The following is a 25,265-nucleotide window of genomic DNA, read 5'->3' on the forward strand; positions in this document are numbered from 1 at the left end:
AGACCTGGGGTCAAGTGCCACCTCTGATTCACACTGGCTGCATGGCCTCCACAGGTTACTCAAGCTTTGAGTGTTCCATATGACTCTCTCAGATGGTCCTGGGCAGAACAGGTGCAGGTCTGCAATGTCAGAGGGTGTTCTTCAATTAGAGGGAGCTCCCTCTAATTAGTAAAATCACTAATTCAAATGAGTTGGGTGGCTAAAATGTGAAAAAGCAAAAATAGGCCTTTCTTTTCCCGGCTCCCTAGAGTCATTACCCTTCCTATTCTGTAATTAAAAAAAAAAAAAACAAGAACTAATGATGACATGAGCATATTATCCGGCTGTAACATGTGTGCAGAGGTTGAAAGCTATTAAGTGATTTGTCCAAGATCTTTATATTGTTTTCAGTTGTGTCTGACCCTTTGTGACCCCTTTTGGAGTTTTCTTGGGCAAATATATTAGAGTGGTTTGCCCTTTCCTTTTCCAGCTCATTTTACAAATGAGGAAACTGAGGCAAACAGGATTAAGTGACTTGCACAGTATCACACAATATCTGAGGCTGGATTTGAATTCAGGAAGGTGAGTCTTCCTCAGATAGAGGCTTGACCCTCTATCCATTGCACCACTGCCAGCCCACTGCCCAAGATCACACAAATAATAAACATTGGAAATAGGATTTGAACCCAAATCCTCAGACTCAAACCAGTACTCTTTCTGCTGTACCAAGCTGTGTCAAACCCCCCACCTCCAACCCCTCAAAACCAACTCTAATAGGGAGCACTTTTCGCAGTTAATGCTGCAGAAACATTGTAATTATGTACTGTAGTTGTTCCTACTTCCTGCCAGAATGGTTTGGGCAAAATCTCCATAACAAGTAGCATTTTTCTCCCACTAAACTTATCAGTAATTTTTCTGCAGACAGTACAAATGGTTATCATGTTACTCTGCTCTAAGCAGCAGATTTAGTGGCTAGCTAGACTATATTATGTCAACCATAATTCAGGGAAAGGTTGTGAGGAATTTTTTGGTTTTTGTTCTTTTTGCTTTACTTTCAAAAGAACGTTTTTTCCCGAAATATGTTTATATAGCTCAGTTCAATGCTCTGCATAGAATAAATGAATTATTTTGAGGTACTAAATAGAGAGCTGGCCTTAGAGTCAGGAAAACCTAGGTTCAGGTCCTGCCTTTGGCAAGGTCCCTAACTTCTCGGGGCTTGTAGGCAGTTCTCTCTAAAGGTAGTTACAGAATAGTTGTCCATCATCATTGCTGTAGTTTCCTCATTAGAGAGCTCCCTACACTGATGAAATCACATGTCTTAACATTTCCCAAACCAAAACCATAAACTATTTTTAGTTCACTAAGTCATGTATTGTATTTTAATTCCTATAAGACTGCTAGATTACTAAATTCTCTGATGGCCAATGCTTTTCATTACAGATGAGTTTGATAGGTATGAAGTGACTGACCCCTCTCTTGCTAAGCTTGCTTATAGTTGGAGAATTCAGCTTTTTGGAAAAATAAAAATTTGTACATAATTCCCATGTTAAACTTCTCCAATTTTTCAGCATACATCTTTTCTTCTGGATCTTTTAAGTATTCTCTGGATTTTTTTATTTTAAATAACCCTAGATTACCAGATCTTAGGGAAATTTAGCAATTTTTTAAAGCAATATGTCTGTATAGTCAGGTTTGTTTTGTTGTTTTGTTTTTTTTTCCAGCGAGTCAAGTCTGCTTAAATGACCTTCCAAGTCAGTTTCATTGGTGTAATTTTGAAAATTTTATTTGTTGGTTCCTGGACTGATTCTTTTTTGTATTGTTGAATTCCTATTTGTTTTTTAATTATTTAATTTTTAGCATTCATTTAAAAAAAAAGTTTTGAGTTCCAAATGTTCTTTCCCACCTACCTCTTTCCCATACATTGAGAAGACAAACAGTATGATATCAGTTATAGATATGAAGTCAGGCAAAACATATTTTCATTTTAGCCATGTGGGGGGGAAAATAAGCAAGAATCCTAAGAAAAATTTTTTAAAGTATGCTTAAATCTGCACTCAGAGTTCATCAGTTCTTTCTCTGAAGATCGATAGCATTTTTTTTAATCATGAGTCCTTTGGAATTGTCTTGGATCACTATATTGATCAGTGTCCAAGTATTTCACAGTTGATCATCATTACAACATTGCTGTTACTATGTGCAATGATCTCCCAGTGCTTCTCACTTCACTTTGCATCAGTGGTCTTGCCATGTTTTTTTCTGAAACCAAACCCTATGTAATGTCTTATAGCACAATAGTACTATATCACAAAAATATACCATAATTTGTTCATCCTTTCCTTAATTGATGAGCATTCCCTCAATTTTCAATTCTTTGTTAGCTCAAAAAGGGCTGCTAAAATATTTTTGTACATATAGGTCATTTTACTTTTTTGTTGATCTCTTTAGAGTTGATCTCTTTAGGGTACATGAACTAATGTTTGTACTAGTACAGTCAAGAATCATAAGAGGTTAGAACTGAAGTGGAATTGAGAGATAACCTAGCCCACATCTTTCATTTTACAGAATAGGAAACTGAGGCATAGAGACATGAAGTGACTTGCCAGAGGCTTTACAGCCATCCAGTAGTGGACTTTCTGGATCAAAGGGTAGGCACAGTTTTAAAGTCTTTTGGGCATAGTTCCAAATTGTTCTCCAGAATGGTTGGACCACTTCACTATTCCATCAACAATGTATTAGTATACTTATTTTCTCTCATGCCCTCCAGCGTTTGTCATTTCTCATAGATAGGATGTGATACTTCAGAGTTGTTTTAATTTCCCTTTCTCTAATCAGTAGTGATTTAGAGCAATTTTGTTCAACTACAGAGAGCATCTTCTGAAAACTGCCTGTTCATATCCTCTCACCATTTCTCAATCAGGGAATGACTCTTATTTTTATAAATTTGACTCATTTCCCCAGATGTTTGAGAAAACTTTATCAGAGAAACTTGCTGTAATTTTTTTTTGTTATTACTTCATTGTCCATGGTACCTTTTAGCAGAATTGATTATCTCTTTCAGTTAGGTCTATTTTTGCTTTTTCTTTGTCTGAAATCATGCTTGCCACTTTTGTCCTCTTCATTTCAACTGAAGCATAATAGAGTTTGCTCCAGCCCTTCAATTCAACTCTGTGTGTATCTTTCTGTCCCAGGTGTGTCTCTTGTACACAATATGTTGTTGGATTCTGGTTCCCAATCCATTCTACTATCCACTTCCATTCTATGGGTTAGCTCATCTCATTGACGTTCGCAATTATTATCATTAATATGCATTTCCCTCCATCCCATTTTCCTTTCGGATCCTTCTCTGTCTCTTTTTATCCTGTCCCTCCTCAGAAGTCTGTCTTGCTTCTGGTCACTGCCTCCCCAAGTGTGCCTTCCCTTTTTCAACCCTCCACCTCCATAACTCTTATCCCCTTTCCCTTATATCTCTCTATTGAGTAAGAAAGATTTCCTCACCCCTTAATTTTATTTTTTTAGATAATCATCCTGTCATAGTTAACTCACATCTGCACCCTCTGTCTATGTATACTTCTTCTAATTTACCTAATAAATATAAAGTTCTTAAGAGTTACATATATCATCTTCCTATATAGGAATATAAACAGTTTAACGTTATTGATTCTTTTATGACTTTTCTCTCATGTTTACCTTTTTATTTTTCTCTTGAGTCTTGTATTTGAAGGTTAGATTTTTTTCTATTCAACTCTGATATTTTCATTACAAATATTTGAAAATCCTCTATTTCATTAAATATCCATCCCTCCTCCCCTCTCCCCCCACCCCCCGGCTGAGCCAGAGGAATGAGAAGAAAATTTAGGGTTAGGGTTAATACGAATTTAAGATTAGGGTTAGGTTTGACTGATTCTTGGTTTGTCATCCTAGTTCCTTTGCCATCTGGAATATTGCATTCCAAGCTTTCCAGTCTTTTAATGTAGAAGCTGCTCAATCATATGTTATCCCGACTATGGCTCCATGCTATTTGAAATATTTCTTTCTGGCTGTTTATAATATTTTCTCTTGGACCTGAGAGCTCTGAAATTTGGTTATAATATTCTTGGGAATTTTCATTTTTGGATCTTTTTCAGGAGGTGATTGGTGGATTCTGTTTCTATTTTACTCTTTGGTTCTGGGATGTCAGGGTATTTTTCCTTGATAATTTCTTGAAATATGATGCTTAAGCTCTTTTTTTGATCATGGCTTTCAGGTGGCCCAATAATTCTAAAATTATCTCTCCTGGACCTGTTTTCCAGGTTAGTTATTTTTCTTTTTCTTTTTTTTTTTTAAAGCAATCGGGGTTAAGTAACTTGCTCAACGTTACATGGCCAGTTATTTCTGGGTGTGGTGCTAAGTATTTGTGCCCGGATTTGATCCCCAGGTCATCCCGACACTGGAGCCGGTGCTCTTACTCACTGAGCCACCTGGCCTCCCCTAAGCAATTGGGGTTAAGTAACTTGCTCAAGGTTACACGGCCAGGTGTTTCTGGGTGGGTGCTAAGTGTCGGAGCCCGGATTTGATCCCCAGGTCGTCCCAACACTGGAGCTGGTGCTCTTACTTGCTGTGCTACCTGGCTGCCCCTGTTAAGTTATTTTTCTAATGAAATGTTTCACATTTCTATTTTATTATTCTTTTGGGTTTTTTTTATTGTTTCTTGATGTCTCATGGAATCATTAGCTTGCACTTGCCTACTTCTAATTTTTAAGAAATTATTTTCTTCAGTGAGTTTTTGTGCATCCTTTTCCATTTGGCCAATTCTACTTTTTTTCCCCCTTTTTGGAGGGGAAAGGCAGGGCAATTGGGGTTAAGTGACTTGTCCAGGGTCACATGGCTAGTAAGTGTTAAGTGGCTGAGGCCAGAAGTGAACTCAGGTCCTCCTGATTCCAGAGCTGGTGCTCTATTCACTGGGCCACCTAGCTATCCCCAATTCTACTTTTTAAGGAATTCTTTTCTTCAGTGCATTTTTCTACAGCTTTTTCCATTTAGCCTATTCTAATTTTTTTAAGGTGGTATTTTCATGTGTGCGTGTGTGTGTGTTTCTGGCAGAATTAATTCCTTTATTCAATATAGAATGAAGAGAACCAAGAGGAACCACATGAAAGTATAGAGGGTTATATTCTAAATATGTAAGATGTTGAGATGATAAAATATATGACTATAGAATCAGTATTTTTGAATCTTTGCTCATTGTTGTTGAAAAAAGATATATGATAAGAGATATCATTTATCAACAAAGCATCAGGATAAGTAGCAAAAATGTGTATAAGAAACCTGGGAAAGCAGAGTAGGAGGATAGAATTATGCCACATCCCACCTGTGTTGACAGCACTAGGATGCACATTTGTGATGTGGTCAAAGGAAACGTATGCCATAAGAGATAAACATATATTATTCCGCCACCTCATTTATCTTTATTTTGTTTTTAACATTCACAATATTTGTCCTAGTACAATCGAGAATCATAAGATGTTAGAACTGAAGTGGAATTCAGAAATCACCTGGTCCACATCTTTCATTTTACAGAGGAGGAAACTGAGGCATAGAGACATGAGGTGACTTGCCAGAGGCTTTACAGCTGGCAAATGGTAGTTCTGGAACCAGAATCCAAGTTTCCCATATCATAATTTGGTACTCATTATTGCAACTAATTTTTTTCCTTTATATTAATTTATTTCATTTTAGTTTTCATCATTCACTTCCATAAGCTTTTGAATTGCAAATTTTCTCCCCCTTCTATCCCTCTCCAAGAAGGCATGCAATCTGATAAAGGCTCTACATGTACATTCTTAGTAAACATTTTCACATTAGTCATGTTGTAATGTTTAAGGTTATGTTTTTTTCATCCATTTTGCTATCTGCTTCCATTTTATGGGAGAGTTTATCCCATTCACATTCACAGTTATGATTACTATCTGTGTCTTTCTCTCTATCCTATTTCCCCCTCTCCTCTGTTTATGCTTTTATTTCTCCTTTCCCTCTTTCCCTCCTCAAAAGAGTTTTGCTTTTGACCACAGCCTCCCTCAATCTTCCTTCCTTTCTATCAGCCCTCTTCCTTTTCTTTCCCTTTTCCCTTCCTACTGTCTATAGGGTAAGTTAGATTTCTATATCTAACTGAGCATATTATTCCCTTAATGTAGTATTTTCTTCAGTATTTTTTGTGAGCCTCTTTTACCAAACTGTTAATTTTCTTTTCATAATTTTTATTTATATCACTTTCATTTCTTTTCCCTATTTTTTTCTCTACCACTCATCTCTTTCTTTAACTCTTCCAGGAATTCTTGCTGGCCTTAGGTCCAATTAGCATTTTTCTTTGGAATTTGCTTGTAGTTGTCTGCACATTGTTGCCTTCTAAGTTTATGTCTTGTTCTTCCCTACCACTGTAATAGCTTTTTCAAGTCAAGTTCTTTTTTTGTTGTTTCCTCATTTTCCCAGTTTATTTCTTCACTTAGAACTTTATGTTAAAATTGGGCTCTGTTCTCTTGGCGATGGGGAGGCACTGTTGCAAGCTTCAGGATTTTTTGTGTTGCAGTTTTCAGAGCTAGCTCTGGGGGCCTGCTAGTTCATGTTGCTTCCAAGGTGGTGTGATTCAGGGAGAGATATGGTTATTGTTCTCCTAGTCTGCACTCTAATCTTTACCCAAGAAGAACCCCTGGTTCTTTGTAGTCATAAATATTAGTTCTCTTCTTGGCCTTGGAACTGTGACAAGGTCCTCTGCAATCCTGCAGAGCTAACTTCCCTCCTGACATCACCTGCTAGCTTTCTTCTTGACCCTAGAACTGCAGTGAGGGCCCCTGTTTCCTTGTTACCAATCACAACAGTTTCTTTTCACCCTGGCACTGTGACTTAGAACTTCTTATGGGCAATAGAGTTGCCAGTCAGCACCATTTTGCATCCAGTGCCAACCAGAGGCCTCCTGTAATCTCCTTTTGACCAGCTGTCTTATCTCCTTACCATCTCTGGCTAGAATGCTAACCACTGCTGTCACAGCCACCTCCCTTTAGGATGTTAAAATGTATTGTTTTGATAGTGATCCTAGTATGAATTTGTAGTTTCATGGCTTTTTCACAATGTAGGAACGGTAGATGGTCAAGGGGCTGTGTTTCTAGGGTGTAGCTAATACCTTTATATACCTGTGTATGGGGTTGGTAGACTAGTGAAGCCAGAACAAGAGTGGTGGAGTTGGAGAAAAGGCAGTGCCTGAGGGGCGAGATGGTCACAATCAGAGGGAATGAAAGGGTCGTGGAATTATAACTTGGAAGAGACCTTGAGATCATCCAGTTCAAATCCCTCATCTTCCATATACATAGACTTGAATGTGGAAAGAAAGAGTAAATGTTTTGTGTTTCTGCTTTCTTCCCCACCCCCCTCCCCCCATTACTGCCTACTGTCCCAGGAAGTAGTTTAGCCATTTGGCATCACAGTCAGGATGTGTTTAAACCCTGGAAACAGAGTGAGGAAACACTTGTTCTTGTGCTCAGTCTTCATGGAGTATCCAGGAAATAAGAGAGGCCTTGATGAGTTTTTTTTTTTCCTTGTAAATGAGGATATTGGGGATAGAAAATAAATGCTTATTAATTGACAAAGAAAAGATAAAAAAAAAAAAACCTTTGTAAGGATGTGAAGTACAGATGACTTGTCGATGTGTTAATAAAAAGGTTTGGTTCAGAGAGCTGAAATATTTTCCAGGAAGAGATTTTTAATGTTTCATTAAATGTCAGTCATTAAATATTTGTTAAGTGCCCACTGTGTGCCAGGCACTGTGCTAAATACTGGGAATATTTTTTTTTAATTTTTAAGTCCTTGCCCTCGAGGATCTTATAATTTAATGGGAGAAAACAACACACAAAAGGAAGCTGGTGGTGGGAGGAGGAGGAAAAGAGTGAAATACCATGCAGCTGCTGCTTGATGTGGTTCAGCCCAAATGTAAGCAGGTGGGCAATGAATGACAAAGACGACTGACAGGTGCCCTCTTTGAAGACTTTGGGAGTCAGCCTTATAATAAGGAATTCTTTGCTTCAGCCCTCCAGTCAGAGGGGCAGAGGGCACTAAGGATACTGATGAGGTGAAGAGTGGGTACCAAAGCTGATTCAGCCTCAAAGGAAAGATGAGGGAGTTTCCCAACGGTAAGGTTTCCTGGGGGCATAATATAATCTAGTGCCAAAGCACAATCTGGTTGCAATGAACTTGTTAGGCACTGTTTGTTAGGGAATGAATTTGTTTCACCTTTCATGGTGAAACCTCTGGGTCTCTTCTCAGAATAATGTTTTTAAATTACAAAGGAAATCCGTTATACTGAAATACAGTTATCTGTCTATCTGTCCATCTATCTATATGTATGTCCCCAGGCCGCAGGTTAAAAACCATGTTCTAAGACAAGAAGAACTGGAAACTGAGCTCAAGGAGATCTTTTACTTAGAATCAGACCTTTGGCATTGAGAATATGCCCTGAATGGATTAATTGAGAAATTTTTAAAACTTGGAGGTGAGATTGAAACCGGTGTTTCCTTTTGTTTCCAAAATTCTCTGTGTTATTGTTGTATTAAAACTACCTTGGAATTGGAAATTGAGAGGATGCCCATCAATTGGGGAATGAACGGGCTGAACAAGTTGTGGTATATGAATGTCATGGAATGCTATTGTTCCATAAGAAATAGTCACCAGGCAGACTTCAGAAAAACCTGGAAAGACTTATGTGAGCTGATGTTGAGTGATGTAAGCAGAGCCAGGAGAACACTGTACATAGTAACAGCAACGTTGTGTGATGACTGACTTTGTTAGACTTAGCTCTCCTGAGCAATGCAATGATCTAAGACAATTCCAAAAGACTCATGATGGAAAATGCTCTCCAATCCAGAGAAAAAACTAAATACAAATTGAGCATACAGTTTTCTCTTTTTGTTGTTGTTGTTGTTTTTTGTTTGTTTTTTTCTTTCTCATAGTTTTTTCATTTTGTTCTGATTTTTCTTTTACAATATGACTAATATAGAAATAAGTTTAATATGATTATTCATGTATAGCCTATATCAGATTGCATGCTGCCTTGGGGAGGGAGGAGTGGAGGAATGGGGGGAAAACTTAGAACTCAAAATTTTATAAAAGCAAGTGTTGAAAACGAAAAGTAAATTATTTTTTTTTAAGTAAGAAAAAAAAAACTGCCTTTGATACACTGTACCAGGATGCTTCCAAATATCAAGATTGCCCTAGGATCCAGGGTAGGGACCCTGGGCCAGAAGCAGAGAATCCTTCCTCAAAAAAAGCCCTTCACACCAGCACAAAGTGTTACAAAACATTGGTATATGTTAAAGTAACTAACTGCTAAAATCACTAAATACCCCTTATAAAAATCATATTATATCAGCTAAATGAGACTTTTTAGGGATCGTCTTAGGTCAGCTCTTTCATTTTATAGGTAAGGAGACTGAAGCCTAAAGAAAGAAGTGATTTGACCACATTCACCCAATGAGTCACTGGCAGAGCTGAAAAGAGATTGCTGTTTACCTGACTTCCATTGTATTGTTTTTCCCACTGCATTGATACTTTCCTTTTTTTAAAAGTAGTGCTTAATTTTTATCCTTTTTCAGGTGATTAACAACTAAAAATTTGCACAATGGACAGTGCAAAAGAAAATAATGACAGTGACAAAGATGGGCTTCTGCTTAGAATGGGACTCAATGATAACAAAGCAGGAATGGAAGGATTAGATAAAGAGAAAATAAATAAAATTATCATGGAAGCCACCAAGGTATGTTTTTGTTTCCTTTCATTAATTTCTTAAATAGAGGTAAATTGTTATTTCTAAAAATAATCAGTAGAATTTTTATTTTCATTTTAGAAATAAGAAGCAAACTTTGGATATGTTTTAACGTAGTTTAGTTTGTTCTTTAAGTTATTGTTATTCCTGGGTCTGATGTAGTGCTGAGCATATAAAGGGTCAAACTGAATGGAATTTCCATTTCATTATTAATTTTTAGTCTTTTTGACCTAACAGATTTTGATTACTTAAGTAAGTCATGGTTTAGCCCCATCCCTATTGATTTGCATTTTTTGTTCTCTAAAATCTAGAATAATTTGTAGTCATTTTATGTTGATAACATAATTTGGTAAAGGGCTTATTGATATCCTTTTGTGGGTAGGGTCATTAATTATTCAGTAGTGCTATGAAGATACAGGTGAATATTAGCAAAGGAAGGAGTGGATTGTGAAAAGCTTTGAACTTAGTTGTGCTATACTAGGTTGTTTAGGTGATAAAGGAAACCAATTAAACTTTATTTTATTTTATTTATTCATTTTGGTGCTGAATCTCCCTATCACATCCAGAGTGAGATCAGGACTCACAAGTCCAGTCCCAGTATTGATCATCAAGGAAGTTTTAACCTGCTCTTTTTTTCTAACCTAAGCCAGACAGACCCTCATTAAGTAGCCTGATGGTTATCTACTCCTGGGGGCTCACCATATTGGTGCAGGCCTAATACAAACACACAATAGATGTAAACCCTATTGCCCTTCAGTATTCCCAAAGCTTGAGTGATCCATCAGCCTCAGCCTCCCAAGCAACAAGAGCTACAGGGCATAGGCTACCATTCCCAGCTGTCAGTTGAACTTTAAAGATTATGTAGGGATGGTAAATCTGTCAAAACTTGGTGATACGAGCAACAGGAGACCCTTTGGGACTGAATTGGGTGGGAAAAGAGAGAGAATACTGAAGAGGGACAGCAGTTTCAGTATCAGAACCATCAGTAGATACACAGCTGTAGTCATTCATAATGTTATCACAGATAAAAGGACCAAGCAAAAATAGGGTAGGAGTTATGGGACTAACAAGAAATATGGCTGCAGCAAATTATTTAATAATGATTAATAGTCAAAGAATATTGCTGCCAGGCAGTCTATGACAAAATTGGAGGACTGAGACAAGACAGTTGTAGCAGTTTTTGGTGTTTAACTTTTTTTAACTTGGTGTTTAACTTTTTTTTTGCCCAAATAACCATTAGAGATGGAGAACCACAAAAACAGACACTTCAATCAATAAACATTTATTAAGTGCCTACTCTCTGCAAGGCACTATTGCTAAGTGCTTAAGAGAGGAATGCATCTCTCTTTCTTGAGGCATATTCTTTGCACAGGTATAATTCTTAGGTCTTCTGATCCCAGATCAGTTACCAAATTACTTATTTTTGTCTCTAGGGATTGCTCAATTTATTTGCTTCATCCTCATGTGGTTGGTCTCATCTAGCCCTACTGCAGATCTGACTGTGATCTCTGTCTCTTTACCCATTGTCCCTTAAACATCACATTCTTTTATGTTTTCTAAGAATTTTTATGGTAAACAACTTTATGAGATCATATTTGGAAATAAACAAATAGAAAAAGTCTAGAGGTAACAAATTAAATGTCAAAGTTTACAGAGTAATGTCTCTGGATCTTCATTGCAAAGTTCAGTTCCAGTCCTGATTTTTTCCTTCGTCATTGATCCCCAGACTTTAAGGTGAGGACCCCTGGGGTTTATTATAAGGAGTTCTACCAAACCTAGACAGTGCTTAAGAAGCATTGTCGTTTTTGTATCATAGGATCATAGGTATAGAGCTGGAAGGGTCTCTAGAGGTCCTGTTGTTTTATTTAAAGGAAAGGGAACTGAGGCTCATAGAGGCTGTAAGTTACTTGCTCAAGGTCATATAGGTAGTCAGTGGCAGATCCAGAATTCAAATTCAGACCATAGGACTCCAAATTCAGCTTTGTTCCCATTACGTTTAGTTCTGACCAGCTATGTACTGGTGACTTTGCATAATAAATAAACATACCTTCCTTAGGCTGAACAAATACCTCACACGCATATGTATTATTACTTTCAGTACATTAAATTCAATTAATAAAGCAGATTCATCCAAAACTGATCCTGCATTATATGTTTTCTCAGTCAATGGATTCTAATAGTGCAACTACATTATATCAGATCCTCCTTCTAAATCAATGTTGGAGACCACCGTCATAGCTGTTTCTTCTGTTATCTTCTGCTGCTCCTCAGTTCCCTGGGTTTCCTTCACTCTCTGTCAGGAATTCCTGACACTCTTAACACAATTTTCTTTTCTTATGTGCTCTACATTTCTGTCCCCTCATCCCACCACCTGCCCCTTTTGTCTTTTCAGTAACTGCCTTTTCTTTTTCTTTTAGAGGCAGCTGGTGGTATAGTTGATAGAGCGCTGGTCCTGGAATCACGAAGTCCATAGTTCTAATATAGCCTCAGACATTTATTAGCTATGTAACCCTGGACAGATCACTCAACCTCTTAGTGGCTCAGTTTCCTCATCTATAAAATGGGAATAATAGTAGCACTTAGAATGTTGTAAGGATCAAATGAGTTAATAGTTGTTAAAAAAAAAACACAATTATCCCAGTGCCTAGCATATAGTAGGTATCATGTACATGGTTATTCCCTTCTCTTTCCTTCTCCAAGGAAGTGGCAAAAGATGTATATTGTGTGTTAATGACAAAATATACATAGCTGAACTAAGCTTCATTTGCCTTACACAGACTAGATTATTCTTTATCCTGCTTCCTTAATAGGTATTTTGTCATAATTTCCACCAAAATTTAGACATATTCACAGTAGAGAACAAATGAATAGATTGTATTTCTATTTGTCACTTATTTTTCCAACCTAATAGTTTGGAATAGAATATTTTATTTGTGTAGGGTAGGGTTTTGCTCTAATTTAAATGACGAGAGAGAATGTTTTTGCATTTCCCTAGTCTTCTGCAACACCAGAGATCCAGTTTTAACAAAATATTTTAATTTACCCCTTGGCCAAAGCAAAAAGCCCAGTTCAGCAAACAAAATGAATGGCTCTAAGAATAGAAGTATAAGCAACCAGCCTGTTTCTTGTTCTTACTACAGGCATTATTCAGCATTAACCTATAGATCATATAAATTGTTCTCCAAAATGAGAATTATAATAGTTTATGAACCTCCTTTAGATTTCTTTTAAGGTAATGCTACCCAAGAAAATTAAGGAATTGTCTTTAGAGTTTTGTTAGTCTCTCATAAATTATGAGGAAATAAAATGAGTTTCTGGAAACATTTTTCCTGTGCTTTTTGTTGTTATCATAGGGGTCTAAATTTTATGAAAATGAACTCAAAAAGGAAAAGCAAGTAAACCAACGAATTGAAAATATGATGCAACAAAAATCTCAAATTACCACCCAGCAGCTCTGGAAAGCACAACTACAGGTAATAACGAAATTGTTGTTATTTAATAGTGGTTAGTATGTACTTTGAGGATCGGGAAGAGCTGAGGAGAGAACAGCACATCCTTCCTGCTGTTGTTGCCATTATATGATGTAGTATGTTCAAGTATTATCTGACAAATATGACTTTTGTCTAATGCCCTTTAAATTATGAAGCAGAAAATTGGGTCAGGCTACATGGTATATTAGTATCTTGAGAGAGTTCATTTAGCTGAAAAGCATCCAGGCAATTATCTGTTCAAATCTGTTCCACAAAGAAGCTTTTTTTGTCAATATGGAATGATTAAAATTTCAATTTACATAATAAAATCTATCTCTTATGATATAAGCGCTAGAGTTGAGGAATTTTAAAAATAAAAATATAGTATGTTTTTCATTGCTTGTGGCAACTCTTTCCAGTATAACAAACTGTTTACCAGGCTTCTTGGAACTTTTTTTTTTTTAAAGCAATCAGGTTTAAGTAACTTGCTCAAGGTTACACGGCCAGTTATTTCTGGGTGTGGTGCTGAGTATCTGAGCCCGGATTTGATCCAGGTCATCCCGACACTGGAGCCGGTGCTCTTACTCGCTGAGCCACCTGGCCGCCCCTAAGCAATTGGGGTTAAGTAACTTGCTCAAGGTTACATGGCCAGGTGTTTCTGGGTGGGTGCTAAGTGCCTGAGTCCGGGATTCAATCTCCAGGTCTTCTCAACACTGGAGCCAGTGCTCTTACTCTCTGTGCTACCTGGCTGCTCCTTTCTTGGAACTTCTGCATCTAAAATGAAAAGCATGCCTGATGGAGAAAACTTCCCTTGTACTCCCATATTGTGACTGAATAAGAAGTATTAAATCTTTACTGTATTCCAAGTCCAGGCATATACAAATATGAGAAGTAAGACAGCCTCTGCCCTGAAGAAACTTAAATTCTTTTAGGAAGACAGAACATATATAGGGTGGTGGTTACCAGGAAGGAATGTTTTGGTTAGAAAAGTCACAGAGTTAGTGAGTGCAGTGTACAGCAAATGATTGTCATGTCCTTCCAACAGCAGTAATGTTGATTTAATTACTGTAGTCACAGTAAGAGGGAGAAGGCAGGTTGGTAAATGTGTGTGGAAGAGAGGAGTGTAACTTGACATATCTGAAGCTGACAGACAGAGTTCTACTCCGATGGTTCCCTTTGCAGTTTATTCTCTTCCCTTTGTATAATAATAATAATAATGATAATCTCTTGAATACTCATGGTTGTGCATTTAAAAAAAATTTTTTTAATCGTTAATGTGTTGATGATGTCAATTAAGATGTAAATTTTTAACAAAATACAACAGTATCAAATTTTGATTATGGCTAAAGTTGACCTTTTTCACAATTTCCTTTTTTTTTTTTTTTGTTATTCTTAACTTAAAAAACCCTAACAAACATGAGCATTTTCATATGCAAAAAAAAACCACGCAAAAAAGATGATTGTATATTAAACCATGAATTTCCATTATATAGTTTTTTTTTACATTACACATGCTTTTTAATAAAGGATATAATAAATTAGATATGTTAATTTCAAAGCTGTCCTTGTCTGTGCCCCCTTTTGAACTTCTTTTCTTCTCTGTTCATTAAGTGCTTTAATTATGCTCCTTTTTTGGGGTAGGGAAGCATTACTATTGTTAACATTCCCTCCTTTTCAAATCACACCCCCACCCCAGATTTAGAAAAAGCAAAAAAACCCAAAAAATCAAACTTCCTTTGTAGCAAACAAACATAGTTTGGCAAAACAAACCCGCCCAACAGCGTGTCTCATTTTGCAGTCCTCTTTCACCACCTCTTAGTCAGGAAGTAGGGAATGGGCTTCATCACTGGTATTCCAGAGTCATGCTTAATCACTACATTAATCAGAGTTCTTAAGTCTTTCAAAATTGATTTTCTTTGTAATGTTTATAAATTGTTCTTCTCATCCTGCTCACTTCATTCTATGTCAGTTCATACAAGCTGTCATCAATTCATCTGAATCTATCAATACTTATTAAGTGCCTGCTATGTACCAGATGCTGTTTTAAGTTCTGGAATCTATTCTTTTCATCATTTCTTAAAATGCAATAGTAATATACCATTGCTTTTGCAAATCATAATTTGTTTAGCCATTCCTTATTTAATAAGCACCTCCCTAGTTTCCAGTTTTCCACTCCAACAAAAATTTTTGCTATAAATATTTTAGTACATTTGAGTCCTTTTTTTTTTCTTTCTTTGATTTCTTCGGATGTTATACCAGTATTGGTACTGCTGTATCAGACTATGTATAGTTCAGTGACTTTGGGGGTATAGTTCCATACTTTGTAGAATATATGGACCTATTCAGAACTCCACCAGTAGTCTTTTAGTGTGCCTATTCTTTCATATGCCCTCTAACAATTTTCTTTTTCTTTTTTTACCTTGCTTGCCAATTATGTGAGCATGAGGTAGAGCCAACAAGTTGTTTTAAATTATATTTCTCTCATTATTGGTGATTTGGAAGATTTTTTCATTGCAAAAAAATAATTCTTTTTGTAAACAACATAGACTGATCTTTTTGTGAAAACTAAGTCACAATTGTAAAAATACAAATACTGTATTTTAGATAATTTGGGAAATTTTATTATCAGTTAAATCAGGGACAAAATGGGATATCTCATATATTTGTCATAAAATCTACTTATAATGTATTCCAACTCCAAATCTAACCATGATATAATTATTTTTAAAATTTTATGCAATCAACATTCTTGGGCTTTTGTACTCTTTATTATTATTTTTACCTTGTAATATTACTTTAGCTATAGTTTTGAAATTATTTTTTGAAGTATTAAATGCATTAGTACTACCTCTTGTATAAATAACAAATTTTACATTCCTAAACAAACTTATAGGCTAAAAGATCTGGAAAACATGTTCTATTTATGAAACAAAACATAGAGTTGTTAAATGTCTGTTATTTTTGAAGTATTATGTGTAGGTTTTCTTCTGATTTTTGATAGGAGAGTTGCAAGAATGTATGTTGATTATTGGTTCTATTACTGGGCTTTCTCTCAAGGAAAGTATGCAAATGGTAGAGGATTGAAAACAAATGGAGTAGAGCTATATGTCAGAACTATAGGATCCATGAGAAATAGGTATCTGGGAAAGAACTCTGAAACAAATTTCTCTGATAAAAATCTCATTTCTAGATATAAAGAGAACTGATTCAAATTTATAAGAATAAGAACCATTTCCCAATTGATAAAGGTTCTTTGGATGAATAGGTAGTTTTCAAAGAAGGAAACACAAGCTATTAGTGGCCACATGAAAAATGTTTCAAAGCATTATTAATTAGAGAAATTAAAATTTAAAACAGCTCTGAAGTTCTCTACCTCACATTTCATCATATTGGCAAAGATGACAAAAAATGAAAATGACAAATGTCAAGTCAGTAAACATTTATTAAGTGCTAACTATATATTAGGCATTATGCGGTTAGACTGGGGGAAAACAGGTACATTGTTGGTGGAGCTGCAAATTGGTTTAGCCATTTTGGAAAGCAATTTAACTATGAACAGGTTATAATTTATGTGTATACCCTTTGATCCAGTGTTATCACTATTAGATCTATGCCCCAAAGATATCAAAGATCAAAGAAAGATAACTTTTGTCTTATCTATAGAATTGAGAAAGAATTTTTTGCGTGTATTTCTAGTTTATGATATGACTTTTTATAGCTGAGCTATTATTCATTTGCAGCTTATCTTGGTATAGGGTGTGAGATATTGTTCTAAATCTGATTTCTTACAATACTGCAATCCAGTTCTCTCAGCAGGTTTTATCAAATAGTCCTTATGCCAGTAACTGGAGTTATTGTATTTATCAAGCACTAGGCTACTAGATTCATTCACTTCTTAATGTTGTGTACCTAATCTGTTCCACTAATGTTCTCTATTTTTTAACCTGTGCCATATTTTTTTAATTATTCCTTTATAGTATAATTTGAGATCTCTTTGGTCTCTTCATTCCCATTATTTTTTCATTATTTTTACTGGGATTCTTGACCTTTTGTGCTTCCATATGACTTTCATTATTATATTTCCTATTTCTATAAAATAGTACTTTGGTAGTATGATGATATGATATTAAGTAAGTAAATTAATTTAGGCAGTATTCTAATTTTGCTCATCCCACCCATGGGCAGTTAATATTTCTCTAATTAATCAGGTCTATATTTCTGTGCTTGTATTTCTATAGTACTTCTGTATAGTAGACTTGTAAGTATTTTAAATATTCTGTAATTATTTTAAATAGAATTTTTCTTTCTATCTCTTCTTGCTGAGTTTGATTGGTATTATACAGAAATACTGATGATTTGTGTGTATTTATTTTTTAGCTTGTAACTGCTAAAGTTATTCATTGTTTCAATTAATTTCAAGTTGACTATGTTTCTTTAAGCTCACCATCATATCTGCAAAAAGTGATAATTTTGTTCCTTGTGCTTATTCTCTTAATTTCTTTTTCTTATCTTAATGCTATATAATCAGCATTTCTAGTACTTTGTCAAATAGAAGTGATAACATTGAGTATCCTTGTTTCACCCCTCATTTTATTGGAAAAGGATTCTGGTTTTTGCTTGTTACATTAATGCTGTTTCATGGTTTTATATATATACTATTTATCATGTTAAAGAAGGTTTATTTACAACTCCAAAAGATTCATGATGGAAATTGCTATCCATATCCAGAGAAAGAACTTTGGAGTCTGAATGCAGATGGAAGCATACTATTTGCTCTCTTTTTCTTTTATTATTTTGTTTTGTTTCTTCTTTCTCATGGTTCCTCCCATTGGTTCTAATTCTTCTTTACATCATGACTAAGGTGAAAATATGTTTAATATGAATGTATATGCAGAGGCTATATCAGATTGCATGCACTCTTGGGGGGGGGAGGAGAGAGAAAGGGAGAAAATTTAAAACTCAAAATCTTATGAAAGTGAATGTTAAAAACTAAAAGTTAATTATTGTAAAAAAGAAAGGTCTTTTTTTAATAGAAAGGTGTTTTTTTAATAACAAAAATGGGTATTGTATTTTGTCAAAAGGTTTTTCTATCTCTGTTAAAATAGTCATATGATTTTTGTTGTTTTCGTCTTTAATGTGGTTAATTAAGTTTATACTTTTCCTGATATTAAACCAATACTGCATTCCTGGCATAAATCTAACATGGCCATAGTGTATAATCTTTGTGATATTTTATTTTAACCTCTATTTATTTTTTATTTAAAAATTTGGGGGGGGGCAGCCAGGTAGCACAGCATGTAAGAGTACCGCCCCCAGAGTTGGGATGACCTGGGATTGAATCCGGGCTCAGACACTTAGCACCCACCCAGAAACACCTGGCCGTATAACCTTGAGCAAGTTACTTAGCCCCAATTGCTTTAAAAAAAATTTTTTTTTAATATTTATTTACTTTTAGTTTACAACATTTAGTTCCACAAGCTTTTGATTTCCATATTTTCTCCCCCTCCCCCATCATGGTAGCATGCAATCCAGTAGGCTCCACATATACTTTTACACAAAACATTAGACAAATTGTAAAGAAATTACAACCAATGGACTGAACAACAAAAAAGAGAAAACAAAGCAAAACAAAACAAAAGAGAGAGCAAGTAGTTTGCTTCAATCTGCATTCAGACTCAGTAATTCTTTTTCTGGGTGTGGATAGCCTTTTCCATCATGAGTCTTTTAGAATTGTCTTATAGTCTTGAATTGCTGAGAAGAGCCTAGTCTATTATGGTTAGTCATCACAGATACACTCTTTCTGTAATTGTGTACAATGTTCTCCTGGTTCTGCTCCCCTCACTCTGCATCAGTTCATATAAGTCTCTCTGCTCGTTTCTTATAGCACAATAGTATTCCATTACATTCATATACCACAACTTGTTTAGCCATTCCCTGATTGATGGGCATCCCCTTGATTTCCAATTCTTTGTCACCACAAAAAGAGCTTCTAGAAATATTTTTGTACATATGGGTCCTCCTCCCACTTGTATGATCTCTTTGGGATACAGCCCTAGAAGTGGTATTGCTGGGTCAAAGGGTATGCACATTTTTATAGCCGTTTGGGTATAGTTCCAAATTGCTCTCCAGAATGGTTGGATCAGTTCACAACTCCACCAACAATGCATTAATGTTCCAATTTTCCCACATCTTCTCCAGCATCTCATTTTCCTGTTTTGTTATGTTAGTCAATCTGATCGCTAAGATGTGGTACCTAAGAGTTGTTTTGATTTGCATTTCTCTAATCAGTAGTTATTTAGAGCATTTTTTCATATGCCTATAGATATCTTTCATTTCTTTCTCTGAAAACTGCCTATTTATGTCCTTTGACCATTTATCAATTAGGGAATGATTTGTATTCTTATAAATTTGACTCAATTCTCTGTATATTTTAGAAATAAGATTTTTATCAGAGACACTGGTTGTAAAAATTCTTTCCTAATTTTCTGCTTCCCTCCTAATCTTCATTCCATTAACTTTGTTTATACAAAAACTTTTCAATTTAATGCAATCAAAATTATTCATTTTGCATTTCGTAATGTTCTCTGTCTCTTATTTGGTCATAAATTCTTCCCTTCTCCATTAATCTGACAGATAAATATTTCTTGCTCTCCCAGATTGCTTACAGTATCAGCCTTTGTATCTAGATCATAAACCCATTTTGACTTTATTTTGGTATATGGTGTAAGATATTGGTCTATGCCTTGTTTCTGCCATACTGTTTTCCAGTTTTCCCAGCAATTTTTGTCAAATAGTGTGTTCTTATCCCAGAAACTAGAATCTTTGGGTTTACCAAACAATAAATTACTATAGGCATTGACTACTGTGTCTTGTGTACCTAATCTATTCCACTGATCCATCACTCTTATCTCTTAGCCAGTACCAAGTAGTCTTGATGATTGCTGCTTTATAATATTGTTTAAAATCTGGTATGACTAGGCCACCTTCCCTAGCATTTCTTTTCATTAATTCCCTTGATATTCTGGATCATTTATTCTTACAGATGAATTTTATTTTTTTTCTAGCTCTATAAAATAATTTTTGGCAGTTTGATTGGTATGGCATTAAATAGGTAAATAATAAATTTAAGTAAGATTGTCATTTTTATTATATTAGCTCGGCCTAACCACAAGCAACTGATGATTCTCCGATTATTTAGATCTGACTTTATTTGTGTGAAGAGTGTTTTGAAATTATGTTCATATCATTCCAGGGTTTGTTGTGGCAGATAGACTTACAAATATTTTGTACTGTCTACAGTAACTTTAAATGGAATTTTTATTTCTTGCTCTTGGGCATGCAAGTGAAATCATTAGAAATATATAGGAATACCGAGGATTTATGTGGGTTTATTTTATATCCTGCAACTTTGCTAAAGCTATTATTTCAAGTAGTTTTTTTACTTGATTCTCTAGGATTCTCCAAGTATATCATCATATCATATGTAAAAAGTGATAGCTTAGTCTCGTCTTTGCCTAATCTAATTCCTTCAATTTCTTTTTCTTATTGCTACAGCTAACACTTCTAATACCAAATTGAATAACAGGGGTGATAGTGAACATCCCTGTTTCACCCCTGATCTTTGGAAATGCTTCTAGCATATCCCTATTACATATAATACTTGCTGATGGTTTTAGGTGGATGCTACTTACCATTTTAAGGAAGACTCCATTTATTCCTATGCTTTCTAGTGTTTTTAATAAGACTGGGTTTTATATTTTGTCAAGTTTTTTCTGCATCTATTGAGATAACCTTATGATTTCTTCTAGTTTTGTTGTTATGATCTATTACTGATAGTTTTCCTAATATTGAATTAGCCTTGCATTCCTGGAATAAATCCTACCTTATCAAAGTATAATTATTCTTGTGATGAATTGCTATAATTTCTTTGCTAATATTTTATTTAAATTTTTCATATCTGTATTCATTAGGGAAATTGGTCTATAACTCTGTTTTGGCTTTACCTGATTTAGGTATCAATACCATATTTGTATCATAAAAAGAATTTGCAGGACTCCACCAATTTTCCCAAATAGTCTATGAAGTATTGGGATTAATTGTTATTTAAATGTTTTATAGACTTCACTTCTAAATCCATGTAGTCATGGAGAATTTTTCCTAGGGAGTTAACTGATGACTTGTTCAATTTCTTTTTCTGAGATGGGGTTATTTAAGTATTTTATTTCTTTAGCTAATCTGGGCAGTTTATATTTTTGCAAATATTCATCCATTTCATTAAGATTGTCAAATTTATAGGCATACAAGTGAGCAAAAGAATTCCTAATTATTGTTTTAATTTCCTCTTCTTTGGAGGTAAATTTACCCTTTTCGTTTTTGATACTGATAATTTGGTTTTCTTTCTTTTTCTTAATCAAATTGACTAAAGGTTTACCAATTTTATTGGTTTTTTCATAAAACCAACTCTTAGTTTTATTTATTAGTTCAATAGTTTTCTTAATTTCAATTTTATTAATCTCTCATTTGGTTTTCAGTATTTCTAACTTGGTATTTAATTAGGAATTTTCAATTTGTTCTTTTTCTAGCTTTTTCAGTTGCATGCCTAATTCATTGATCTCCTTTTTCTCTATTTTATTCATGTAAACATTCAGAGATATAAAACTTCCCCTAAGGATTGATTTCACTTGCATCCCATAGTTTTGGTATGTTGTCTCATTATTTTTATTCTCTTGTATGAAGTTATTGATTGTTTCTATGATTTGTTGTTTAACCTACTCATTCTTTAGAATTAGATTATTTAGTAGCTCTTTATTTTTTAAAAAACATTTTTGCATCAGAGTTCACTGTAGATACTGGCCTACCATTTTCTTTTTCTGTTTTGATTCTTCCTGGCTCACATATGTAGACCATATTTGTGTCATACAAGGATTTTGGTAGGATCCTTTCTTTTGCTGTTTTTGCAAACAGTCTATGTAATATTGTAATGAATTGTTCTTTGAAAGTTCATCAAATTCACTTGTGAGTCATCTAGTCCTGTTTTTTTTTTCTCTTAGAGTTCACGTATGTTTTATTCAATTCCTCTGAGATTATTTGAATTCTCTATTTCTTGTTCTGTTAATCTGGCTATTTTTATTATTTTGTAAATAATCATTTATTTTTTATGAATTGTCAGTTTTATTGATATACAGTTGTGGAAATAGTTTATAATAATATTCATTATTCTTGTTGAAAAATTTTCTTTTTCTTTTTTATAGTGACAATTTAGTTTTTCATTTCTTTTAATCAAGTTAGGTAATGAATTGGCTTTTTAAAAGTTCCTTGTTTTATTTATTCAATTTTTAAAATTTCTTCCTTGACTTTCAGGATTTCTATGTTTAATATGAGTTACCTAATTTGGGGGGGGTGTTTAATTCATGACTGATTTATTCTTTCTCTTTTTTTTTTTAATAAAAAAATTTAGAATTATAAATTTGCTCCTAAGGACTGCTTTGGCTGCATCTCTAAATTTTTAGTATGTTTTTGTCATTAACTTTATTGAAATTATCTTTTCTGTGATTTGGGCTTTGATCAACCCATTCTTTAAGATTAAGTTAGTATCCAGTTGATTTTTAATACTTTTTCTAGTGGCCTTTTCTTTAATAATGTTTATTTCATTGTGCTCAACAAAGGATGTGTTTGGTATTTCTGATTTTCTGCATTTATTTGTAAGATTTTTATGTCTTAATACATGCCTAATTTTAGTAAAGATTTCTCACATGGTTGAGAAATGTGTATGCTCCTTCCCATTTCCATTACATAATTGCCAGAGGTCTATTGTACCCAACTTTTCTAAAATTCTTTTCAGATCTTTAACTTCTTTCTTTTTATTTTTGGTTAAATTTACTTACAGATAAAAGGGGGTACAGCAAGTTCCCCCATTGTTACAGATTTACTTGTTCTCTTTGTAATCAAGGTTTTTCCTTTAAATATTTGATGCTCTGCCATTCAGGGAATATATGTTAGGTATTTAAATTAATTTAAGCTGTCTATGGCAGAGGCGTCAACCTTGTATATATCTGCCAGAATAAAATAAATGTTTAACTGAGTAAGTAAAAATGCAGTATAACATAGGTAATGTTAATTTTTATTTTCTAAGTCAGTATATAGCCAGTAAGGATCCATTATGCTTAAATTTGTTACTGTTGTATCTATGGTGTAGCAAATGTAATATTCCTGTTTATCTCTTTTAATTAAATGTTTTTTGCCTTGCCTTGTCTAAGATCATAATTGCTACACCTGCTTTTTTTTTTTTAATGTATTCAACTGTGGCATAATAGGTTTTGTTCCAGTTTCTTATTTTTAATCATTTTAACTCCATGTGATCAAATAAGGGATAAGAGAGGATCACAAAAGATAAAATGGACAATTTTGATTACATGTAATTGAAAAGTTTTTGTGCAAAAACACCCCCAATACAGTTAAGATTAAAAAGAAAACAATTAACTGGGGGGAAAAGCCTTTGCATTAGATTTTTCTGATAAAAGACTTATTTCCAAGATATATAAGGAACTGATTAAAAATCATAGGAATGAAATCCATTCCCCACTTGATAAATGATCTTAGGATATGAATAGGCAGTTCTTAGGGGAAGAAAACTGGACCATCTATGGCCATATGGAAATATGTTCCAAATTGCTACTAATTGGAGAAATACAGGCAATTCTTAGATATCATATTACACCCATCACATTGGAAAAGATAATAAAAAAAGAAAATAGCAAATGTTGACAGGGCTATGGGAAAGCAGACAAATAGAAGCACTGTTGGTATAAACATTCTGGAAAGCAATTTATGATTATTCATAAAAACATAGCAAGTAGTAACTTTGATTCAATAATACCACTGCTAGGCCTATAATCAAAAGAGATGAAAGAAAGAGGAAATGGCCCTATTTGTACAAAATTATTTATAGCGACTCTTTTTGTGGTGCAAAAAAAACGGAAACTAAGGAGATGCCCATCAGCTGGAGAATGACTAAACAAATTATGGTATATGAATATGATGAAATACCATTTTTCTGTAAGAGTTGAAGAAAAAGGTTTCAGAGAGATTAGGAAAGATATATGAACTGATGTAGAGTGAAATCTTAATAAGGACTATTATCAAGTAGATTGTTGACTATGATTTTAACGTATTGAAAAAGAATAACACTACCTACCTCATGACAAAGCGATGAGCTAATATACAGAAAATATAATTCATTTTTGGATGAGACTAATGTGGTAACATGTTTTTGCTTAATTGTATTTATGTAATACAGGTATTCTGTATTTCTCTCCTTATTTTTCCCCTGGGGTGAGGCAGAAGGGAAAAGTGAATGCCTGATACTTGACAAAATAAAATAATATTTTTTTAACTAAGAGGAAAAGGATCCATATGTGCAAAAAATACTTAATAGCAGCTCCTTTTGTGGTTGCAAAGAACTGGGAACTCAAGGCAGTGCCTATCATTCAGAGAATATATGAACAAATTATGGTATTTGCATGTAATGAAATACTATTGTGCCATAAGAAATTATGAAAAAAAAAATAGTTTCAGAGAAACCTGGGAAGATTTTATGAACAGATGCAGAGAAGTGAACAATATTGGGAGAACAATGTACACAGTAACAACATTATAAAGACAAGCAACTTTAAAAGACTTAAGAACTTTGATTACTGCAATGACAAGCCACAATTAGAGAGAACCAGTGATAAAGCATGCTGTTCACTGCCTGAAAGATAGGACTTAAGTTAGATGCAAAATGATGCCTGGGAGATTTGGGAGTTTGTTTTACTTTGTTTCAAAGGTTTCATTTTCCTTCTTATTTCAATTTTGGGAAGATGGGAAGTAGAGATAATATTAACTGAAAAAAATCTTTGAAATTTTTAAAGAATAAAAAAAGAGGGGCAGCTAGGTGGTGCAGTAAATAGAGTACCAGCCCTGGAGTCAGGAGGACCCGAGTTCAAATCTGACCTCAGACACTTAACACAAACCTAGCCTGTGACCTTGAGCAG

General features: G+C 34.5%; 1 protein-coding gene across 6 annotated transcripts in view; it reads left to right on the forward strand.

Moving 5' to 3' along the window:
- The window catches only part of POLK (DNA polymerase kappa), a 119,702-nt gene that overhangs the window by 47,442 nt on the left and 46,995 nt on the right, over positions 1 to 25,265 (forward strand). For 4 of the 6 annotated variants that reach the window (XM_069096241.1, XM_069096245.1, XM_069096247.1 and 1 more), the window contains exons 2-3: positions 9,594 to 9,754; positions 13,117 to 13,236. In XM_069096241.1, the coding sequence (XP_068952342.1) occupies positions 9,620 to 9,754; positions 13,117 to 13,236 (255 nt within the window). In that variant the 5' untranslated portion in view covers positions 9,594 to 9,619. Of the gene's footprint in view, positions 1 to 2,541; positions 2,625 to 8,357; positions 8,495 to 9,593; positions 9,755 to 13,116; positions 13,237 to 25,265 lie in introns of those variants that run through there. The other 2 variants (XM_069096242.1, XM_069096244.1) reach the window with 2 other exon arrangements.

The sequence above is a fragment of the Petaurus breviceps genome, unplaced genomic scaffold (assembly GCF_028583685.1).
Source record: "Petaurus breviceps papuanus isolate PSGF00001 unplaced genomic scaffold, PetGlider_PUasm1.0 229, whole genome shotgun sequence".
NCBI lineage: Eukaryota > Metazoa > Chordata > Mammalia > Diprotodontia > Petauridae > Petaurus > Petaurus breviceps.